General features: G+C 32.2%; 1 protein-coding gene and 1 long non-coding RNA gene across 2 annotated transcripts; both read left to right on the top strand.

The window, feature by feature from the left end:
- Positions 1 to 330: 330 nt before the first annotated feature.
- Positions 331 to 3,631, top strand: LOC134234318 (uncharacterized). The gene is made up of 3 exons (XR_009985161.1): positions 331 to 422; positions 807 to 1,016; positions 3,546 to 3,631. It is a non-coding gene; the product is annotated as an uncharacterized LOC134234318 (long non-coding RNA).
- Positions 3,632 to 4,376: 745 nt separating this feature from the next.
- Positions 4,377 to 8,393, top strand: LOC134234317 (eukaryotic translation initiation factor 2 subunit 2-like). The gene is made up of 5 exons (XM_062716368.1): positions 4,377 to 4,428; positions 4,530 to 4,675; positions 5,430 to 5,486; positions 7,557 to 7,642; positions 8,146 to 8,393. Exons 2-5 carry the CDS (start codon positions 4,599 to 4,601, stop codon positions 8,304 to 8,306), a joined length of 381 nt encoding a protein of 126 aa, XP_062572352.1. The 5' UTR covers positions 4,377 to 4,428; positions 4,530 to 4,598; the 3' UTR covers positions 8,307 to 8,393.
- The last annotated feature ends 1,983 nt before the right edge of the window (positions 8,394 to 10,376 follow it).

Here is a 10,376-nt window from a genome sequence, read left to right as displayed (position 1 = left end):
GGCTAAGTATACGTATATAGAAGTTTAAAAGAACAACAGAGTTCATGGCTACTGTATAGCTCAGAATTTTCATATTACTAAATCTTCATGAATTTTGGTTATTATTCTAGTAGAAAAGCGAAAACTAAAATGTTTGCTAGCAGAAGATCTTGTGTAGTTAAGCAAAATTTAAGTTATTGGGTATAAAAGAAATGATTTACAGTATATAAAATTGATTTTTACCACTATCAATTTCTATTTATAGATAATCGTAATGAACTTGCAGATGATGAAATAGTGTACCAGACTTGCAACAGACTCAAATATATAAACTCCAGCCGTGAACAAAAATTCCAGTCCCTAACATACATCTGATCATCATCTTGAAATATAAAATTGGATTATGGTTCAAAATTTTCTATCGATTCAAAAGAATAAGTTTGGTAGGTAGACATATATTTTTTTTTCTTCGTATCCTTTTTTTAATCCTTCAAATGATCAGTTTAATGGTTAGTGGACAGCTGATCAAATGATTACTTAAAACAATAAACTTAAGAATTTCCCGTCCCTTCACAATTCAGTAGTGTTTAAAAAAAATATGGTCCAGGAAACACTAGTAAGATTAGAGATAACATTTTTTGATAGTAACATTTAACTCATAGAATACTAATATGTTATTAGTATATTTAAAAAAATAAATTACCAAAACAAGTGCCTGTGCAATAGACTGTAGACTTTTCAATATGAGATTCGAGAATGAAAATCCCTGTTCTTAATTTTGCTATATATTTGGTATAGCACAAGTATTTCCTCTGTTTTATATATAGTTTTTGTCGCCGAAAAGGGGAAGAGAAAAGTAAGTAATTCTCGATCGCAAACCGATCCAGACTGAGACACCTTAATTCTAATACTAACATACTCTGGTGCAATGACAGAAGAAAACGGAACAGCTGTCCGTCCGCAAAACAATTTACTATACCTCGAATCTGGTGGATCTGACAAAGATAAAAGAGGGATGGAACTCGAAAATGAGAAAGGTGCTGTATTGTCAAATATTTATATTTCTTTGGGATTTTTTCTTTTTTTTCTTCTAATAGCTGGAAAGTATGGAATGCCATATACGACAGCCAACTGCTTACTGCCAACTGCTGACTGCTTACTGTCAACTGTCAGCTGCTTACTGCCAACTGCCACACATATTTGAATAAATTTTATATTTGTATTGATATTTATATGAATTTTCACAAAAAGGCACGGAACCAGGACATTTTTTCCAAAGGGGTCACCCTGGTAAAATTGAATTGAATAAAATGACCAATATGTTTTATCTTATGTAATATTCAATATAAGCGGTTGATAAAGTACATTGTTTATTTTTTATTTGTTTTCCTATTCGAAATAGGTAATAAAATGACTATTTTCTGCTTTAAATCTTTAAAGACCCCCCCCCCCCCGGAGACAATAAAACCTTTGAAGAGAGAAAAATAATTAAAAAGATTTGTCCTTTCGCAGAAAAAGATGTTTTGAAAATAAATTTTCCGTTTTCCATTATATATTCTTTTTATAGTTAAAAATTTCCTCAAATTGAAAATGTATATCTCTGTGTGTTATAATGTTTCACGTGCACAGATCTCGGGGGGGGGGGGATTTAAAAGAAGGTGTTGCAGTTCTTTTGTTATTTTCCCTAAATGTGTAGCAGATTAAAAGAAGAATTTGCATGTTGCAGAAACTCGTAATAATTTTTTTCAAATGCAACAATATATAAAGCACAGCGAGAAACAATATTTGGAAGCTGTGTATTGACTTCCAATTCGCCATTAAATCATGTGAAAATTAGTCTTACGGCAAAATATGTCAGATTTTCCGTTTTTAAATAGGGAATCCCCATTGTTCTGAAAAAGTGCTTCCTTGAAACAAAATAATTTTGATATATACAAAGAGGCAGGAATTTTCTTCAAAACTGCCATTTCCGATTTTTGTTTCAAAGAGGCACATTTTTGAAAAACGCAAAAATTGAATAAAAATTATTCTCCAAACGAAATGCAAACTGTGAACATTAAATAACCTTCAATCTATCGTGTCCGAAATGGTCTAGTGGATATGCTAGTGGGCTTCCAACTAGTACTTTTACCAGAGAATGGGTTCGAATCCTGGAATGGAGCATTTTTGCATACTTTATTTTTTTTCTTATTTTTTCCCATATGTAATGGTAGTGTAATTATATACGTATTTTGAAAGAGAGAGAGGATGTCAAGAAGTTAATTGAGTAATAATTATAAATGTCATTGAGAAATGCAGGATTGAATTCTTTTCCTTGCTGTGACTTAAAACTAATGCTTTATATAATCTTAGTTTTGTCTTGGAAAGTAAAGTTATTGTGTTGTTTAAATAATTTATTTTTTACATACTTTAGTTATTGCAATTTTGAATAATTCTGGTCTCTAAGTTAGTAGCCAAGATTTGATTTGAAACAAATGAAATGTCTTGAATGTAGCACCAACAGTGTGATTATGGGACGCAGTTTTATTTCATGAAAAACATTTCCGCACGATGTCTACTTTATGTCTGCTTTAGCTTTTGTGCTTTTTGTTGTTCCAACCTTTTTCGTGCAAAATGACGAAAATGTTTTGCTGTGTCAAGCAGGAAACACCCGCCGTAAACATAGTCCTCTACGTAGCTGTAACTATATTTAGACATAACGAGGGTATTTAAATGTCCTTCTCGATATATAGGGAAATATCGCGAGTTTCTGCAACACCTTCCTTGTACAGACATACGTTAAATAAACTAAACGAACTACCGGCTGACCTTGGACCGTCCACTTAGAAAACGCCGATCAAACATTTATATCTCTTTGTTTGTACAAATAAAATATGTTTTACATGCATAGACCTAAAGAGAGGGGTCCGGAACAACCCTCTGAAAATTCTTGTGAAGTTATTTAATGCACAAACTAAACCAACTAAAAGTTATTTAATGTATAAAATAAATCAATTAAAAGGGACCTTAGAACCCCCCCCCCCCCACCAAAAATGTGGATTCGTGTTAAGTTGTTATAAAAAAAAAATGTCATACACATAAAGGTATGACGCATAAGAACCCCTTTCCTCCGGCCTTAATAAATTTTCGCATTTAGGAAAAAACTTTAAGTATTTTTTTCTTGTCAAGATATTTCTGGGTTGGATTTTTTTTTACCAGAGTGAACCTCTTGGAAAAAATGTCCTATAGATCCGCGCCTTTTTTTTAAATTTACATAAATCTCAATGTAAAAATAAAATTTATTCAAATATGTGTGGCAGTTGGCAGTAAGCAGCTGACAGTTGGCAGTAAGCATTCAGCAGTTGGCAGTAAGCAGTTGGCTGTCGTATATGGCATTCCATAGGAAAGTAATGCATTTTTTTTTAATTTTATTGAGATCTGCTAAAAAAAAAAATCAGGCCACGCAGGGTACATGAAATTTTATTTAAAAAATGAAGGCACATATATAAAAATTATTTACCGTGATCTTAATCGTACAAGCATGTACATTAATTAAGTAAATTTATTACATGTACAACTTTTTAAAGGTTTACGACCCCAGAGGAACGACAGCATTCTTCCCGATGATTTGAACTTTCTGGGGCGTAAAAAGAAGAAACGGACTAACAAACCAGGTGCGTTAAGTTTCATTTAGGCTTTAGGGTCCCCAACACTATTAGACTTGTGACGTATATAAAGAAAAAATAATTTACTTTAGAAATACTTTTACAATTTTTGTATTACCAAAAGAAAAATGCATCTGGTGATCGCCATAATATATTCCACTCTGGAAGATTATTCAACTTTCATGATAATGTCCAGAGCTATTGTTGATACACTTCCGATTATATGTATTACACAAATACTTTTCCCATGTTAAACAAGAGTTTATATACATCGTTCGGTGTGTTTTACTATGTAAAAATACCCAATATTAGTCGCCCGCACGGTGCAGTGGTTAAAGCGTTTGATGTAGAGTCGCGAAGTAAATAGTTGATCCTTACGTCGCGGGTTCGAATCCCACTGTGGGACTTGAAGACCGGTCCTTCGGATGAGACCGTATCAACCGAGGTCCCGTGTTGCAGTAGGTGCTAACAGGAAAAAGATCTCTCCCTGCCCAATGGCCCTGAGTGCCGAATATAGGACAAAATTTGCTGCTGTCCACCGGCAAGTGGGGGCGTCCCCATATGAGTGAAAAATTCTTGAGAGGGACGTTGAACAACATACACACACCCTTACATATACATATTTTATAGTTTTTATAATCTGTAGAGATTTTTGAAGTGCATGGTAGGAAAATGAACATTGTGATAAAGTGCCTTTATCTATGCTTTATCTTCTGAAGATGACTCCTTTAGAGATGAAATTCCAGAAAATATTGAATTTAAGGAAGAGAGGAAGCTAAGCGAGGGGGATTATCAATATGAAGAGGTAATACGACACAAAATACATGTATATGTATATTACATTAATAAATCAGTGGCTTTCTGTTGTTTAAAGTACCGTTTGTAATTGTTTGTAATCATTTAAAGCTTTTAGGTATTCTCTATAACGCACTGAAAAAGGAACATCCCAATCTTTGGGAACAACAGAATACTAAAATGCGGATCCCTGCTGTCTGTGCAGTCAAAGAAGCAAGAAAAACGGTTTTGCTCAACTTCACAGATATCTGTAAAGCGTAAGTTTTGACAAACAATTTTTAATGGATCTCACAGACAACTGCAAAATGTTTGCCTTAACAAATCCACAGTTACTTGTAGACAGGACACCCTTCTAATGCTGAGATAAGACTAGATTAATAAAATGTTCACACATATCCTTAACTGGCAAATGTTGTTAATTCAAAGTTTAATCGACCTCATACGTAATCTATGTAAGGCCTTCCTGATTTCCATTATTTTATTTCAACATCTTGTCTCTTTTCCCCCTCTTCTTCACACTGCTTTCCGCGATTGGTTTTAATTAACTACTTATAATATCACCTGCTTGTGGTGTTGACGTCTCCCAACTTATTCGACACTGTCAGAGTAGGATCAATTGAATCGAGGCAAGCTATTCACCGATATATTGATGTTACAGGGATTTCAGTATCCTCGTTTAAAGTCGGCATTTCGTTTTTGATGTTGTAATATCATTCCCAAGTTCCATTTAGTTATCATAATTGTACTTAAATGTGTTTTTTTTTAAGATAATTTAATAAAAATATAGAAACTTTAATTTCTTCCCATTGAAATTGACAATCTATAAGAAACACAAAATACTATCCTGAAAAAAGACAAGTTTAAATTTTTTTTATTTATTCTTGAATAATATCCAAGTACTTGGATAGACAGACAAATGACTGATAGATTTGACAACCCTACTTGAAAATACAGATTTTTTAAACAAAGAAGCAAACGAACATTTACACTTTTACACTCTTACATTTTTAGAATTCACAGACCTCCTAAACACGTCCTGGACTTCTTATTCAGCGAATGTGCGACAAGGTACAGTTTTAATTAACTCATATGCAAGATATTTTAAGTAATATATATATATATATATATATATATATATATATATATATATATATATATATATATATATATATATATTTGAATGATATCAAATGATTCTTTAATTCTTGAAAAAATGAAGTCTAATCTGATTGAGTAAGTTAAGCAAAGAAATAATTCCCAAGGTCCCAGCGATTCAAATGATTCTATATATATATATATATATATATATATATATATATATATATATATATATATATATATATATATATATATATATATATATATATATACTTTATTGAATTGTCAGCGGCTCAAATGATCCTACATCTACTGAATCAGATTGTCATTGGCTCAAATAATTATATAGATATATCTACTTTATTGAATTGTCACCGACTCAAATGATTTTACATGTCATCGGTGTATGATCGGCTCAAATGATTCTTCATATATATACTTTATTAGATTGTCACCGGCTCAAGGTACATATGTAAGTGATTCTATATCAATCGAATTGCTCAAAGGATCTATATTTACTTTATCATATTGTCATCGGCTAAAATTATTCTTTATCGATTTTATTGGATTGTGAGCGGCTCAAATTAATCTATATTTCATCGGAATATCGATGGCTTAAATGATTCTGAATCTACTTTATCGGATTATCAGCGGTAAAAACGATGAAGTAGACAAAGAATCATTTGAGCCGCAGATAATTCGATAACGTAGCTATAGAATCATTTGAGCCGCTGACATTCTGATAAAGTAGATATAGAATCATTTGAGCCGCATACAATTAAGGACAGACGAGACGTTCCTTAATAATAGATAATTTTTTCTAAGAGTTTGTCATTGAAGTATTGCTACTTAAACATGTTTACTCACAAAAAATTGAGGTACCTTACCAGGCATTTCTGCGAGATACCAGGGGTAGTTTTTTTTAATATAATCCTTTGGGGAAGAAAAATAATTTTCCAATTTCAAATGTTTAAGTGTTTAGATTTATTAAAAACGTTTAGAAACTGGTTTAGAAATCAGAATGTTATTAAAATTTTGAATATTTTTCATACATTACGAAGATATACAAAACAGATTTTGAGGAACGTCTCGTCTGACCTTAAGTAGATAAGTAAGTAAGTACATTGTAGATATAAATCATTTGAGCTGCTGACAATCCGAAAAAGAAGTTACATATAGAATCAGTTGAGACAATGACAATCCGATTAAGTTGATGTAGAATCATTTGAGCCAATGACGTCCGTGAAAGTAGATATAAAATCCTTTTAGCCGCTGACAACCCATTCAAAAGAGATCATATAGAATCATTTGAGCTGTTGACAGTCCGATAAAGTAGATATAGAATCATTTGAGTCATAAAAATCCGAAAAAGTAGATACTGAATCACTTCAGATGCAGACAATGCGATAAAGAAGCAATATAGAATAACCGCTGATATTTCGACAAAGTTAATATATATAGAGTCATTTGAACCTTTGAAAATCCGATAATGTAGATATAGAATTATTTGTGACGCTTACAATCAAGAAAAAGTAGGTATACTTTATAGGATTGTCAGCTGCTTAAATTATTCTGCATCTACATTTTCGGATTGTCAGCGTCACAAATGATTCCTTGTCCAATTTATCGAATTGTCATCGGGTTAAAATTATTACTTATCTACTTTTTAGGATTGTCAGTGGCTCGAATGACAATTAGATTGGTCGAATGAGTCTTTATATCTACTAACTCGAATTGTCATTGGATCAAATGATTCTACATCTACTTTATCGGATTGTCATTGTCTCAACTGATTCTATGTATCTTTAAGTTCAGCTTTCATTCCTTGAATTCCGTTTGACAACATTGAGCTTGTTTTTTGCCAAATAACACAAGACATGTTTGTTCCAAAAATATGTCATTTATTATGAAATGTTTATTGGAATGTCAGCGGCTTGAATGATTTTATATCTACTTTTTCGGATTGTCAAAATCCCCAGTACAGGTAAAGTTTGACACCTGGAGTATTTTAATTGTGTACTGTATCTATTTTTTTGTCAGCGGTTCAGTTGACGTCAAAAACAGAGTTTGTCTTAAAGGAAACTTCAAACCCACAGGGCTCCAGAAAGTCGTTACAAATTACGTCAGTGAGTAGTCATGTACACCTTGAAAAAGTATATTTAGGCAATGGTATTTATCTATCAGAAAGAGATTTTTATCTTAGATAATTTGGTAATTATAGTTTAATTCTTGTGCTATATTAATTGAAGCTATTTCTTATGTTCATATATATACATATAATTAACCTTTGTCTGGTGTTTCAAATGCAGAGAATTCAAGTTAGATTTCTTTCCTTTTCGATGATGTCTGTAAAATACAGTCGTGCAATTGGAGAAGACCTAAAAACCCCGCGTCTACAAGTTTAAGTTTTGTCATGTTGTAAATTTTGAATTTACCGGGTGGCAGTAAATACAAAATTTACAACATGACAACAGCTGTCATGTTGTAAATTTTGTATTTACTGCCACCCGGTAAATTCAAAATTTACAGCATGACAGTTTGTCAAAATGAGTCATTCCTTAAAGTAACATTTTAAACATGGAGTTGAGTTGAATGCATATCGTATATGTTGTCTTTGTTTTGTTTTTAGAGGAATACGTCATGTGTGCCTCCTGTAAATCATTTAATTCACTTCTTATTCGGGAAACACGCCTAAACTTTGTTCAATGCGAGGGGTGCGGATCCAGACGGGCGGTGAATGCTGTAAAATCAGGCTTTCGAGCAGTTACCTCTCGAGACAGACATCGATAGATGTCCCACAAATATACAACAATTAATATTGATTATCTGATGTTATGTGTACATTATTGCCCGCTTTTGTAGATACAGATCTTATTTCATAAAAGTCATTAAAAAATGGCTGTGAAATTCATTGTTAAAAATAACAGCTTGTTTATTTTTACAAGAATTCTTTGACGAAACATGTAGATTTTCTTGGTTGATACGCTGTGACTTTTTATAATCGTTCGTACTTGTATCAAATGTACTACTTTTCTTTAATTTGCATGACACATGTAACATACATGTATAAATATCTGGAACTAGAAGTAATAAAAACTTGTTTCCAATCTTTTTGAAGTATATATGTGCATGTATAGACGTTTTTAATAAAATATGTTCAAAGCAATTAATTAAGTCTTTCTTATAATTGATTTGTTGGGAACAATAACGTTAAATAAGTGTTTTTATCTACGTTACTACTTATATGTACTTCTCATGGGCACTTGGTTCCAGGAAAGTGTGTTGTGTGATTCCAACAATTTTGACTTGCATTTGAGAGACTTAAACCCTAGCCATAAGCTGCTAAACGGGGGCTAAATTAAATCATGTTTAGATAATTTTAAGGTAGTCCGATCCTCAGGTTTATAAAATTAGCAGTTAAGTAATCATAAAAGTATTTATGAATCCACAAAGTTATGTAAATTTATCCACAATATTTCTTTAAAGTTAAAAATTAAAGTTAATCATATTATATAGGGGAAAATTCTCAAATTTTCAATATTTTTGCAGAAAAAGCGAATTGGAGTATCAGCAATGCATTTTCTAATTGCAGTTTGACCAACGAATATATTTTAGGTTAAAAAACGATAGGTATCCAGGCATTCAGAGAAATTGTCATGATTTTTATACTTGTTTGGTATTTTTCGTCTTCTATTTCCGTCATGTATTCTATAATACATAGTGTAAAAGGCTTTTGCTTTCATTGCAAGACACCACAGATCACTTCGTATTTCATATCATGCTAATAAACATTGGTATCTAAGGTTGGATTTAAGAAAATCTTATTTCTAAAAAAAAAAAAAAACTGTATTAATTTTTTTATCTTTTATAGGGTACAAATATCAACTTTTATAAGAATTTTTCTAAGACTTCCAAAAACACTGAATTTATAAAGATTAATAAAATGAAAATTGTTGCTTGAAAAAATTTGATTTTAAAGCTTCATTTTGATGGATTTCAAATAAAATATTAATTTTTGGAGTTATCCTACCAGGCTGAGGATCAGATATCCTTAACGACCGCAGAAATAGGGAAAGAGAATGAGGTGGTAAAAAAAAAATGGATTCAAAATACCATAAATTTTCTGAAACCGAAGCAGCAGTATTTTCGTCCCAGGTACAGAAAATGTAGACCTCCATTCTCTTATCAAGAAAATTGGAAGACACGATGATGGACATGGACGTGGATTATACACGGCTATTGAACATGTTCTTATTAATTAGGGATTAGTTATATGCAAAGCTACTTATGGATAGTACGAATAATTCATCTTCCCAGGTAGTATAGTGGTTAGGATTCCGCGCTCTCACTGCGGCGGCCGGGGTTCGATTCCCCGTCCCGGAATAGTTTTTACTGTTAATTGTAGCTTATGCAACAAGTTCATTTCAAAAACCTAGCAACGGCGACGAAAAAAGCTTACATCAAAACCCAAAATAAAAATGTTTTCATATTCTACATCCCTACATCATGCTTTTATATCTGGTTGACAACATTATTCAAATGTATTTTGAATTGACAATAAGACGTGTTGACAATTTATATATTCAGCTCATTTATAGTAAAATGAGTCAGCATAATACACATTGTTGAGGTAATTTGGTTTCTGTGTCAAATGGAGATGTATATACATCTAACTGTTATCAGACATTGCGCATATATAATGAGATTAAAATTAAGACTTTCAGGCATTCAATATACATGTATCTTATGATATAACCTGTCTACCTGTCGACCTGTCGACTTGTCGACCTGTCAAACCTGTCAAATTTTTGTTCTTCATTTAAACTGTTGACCTGTCTACCTGTCGACCTGTCAAATTGT

The sequence above is a fragment of the Saccostrea cucullata genome, unplaced genomic scaffold (genome assembly GCF_032062105.1).
Source record: "Saccostrea cucullata isolate Sc308-1 unplaced genomic scaffold, CSIRO_AGI_Scuc_v1 ctg783, whole genome shotgun sequence".
NCBI classification, from domain to species: Eukaryota; Metazoa; Mollusca; class Bivalvia; order Ostreida; family Ostreidae; genus Saccostrea; species Saccostrea cuccullata.
This window is presented reverse-complemented; position numbering and strand designations above follow the sequence as displayed.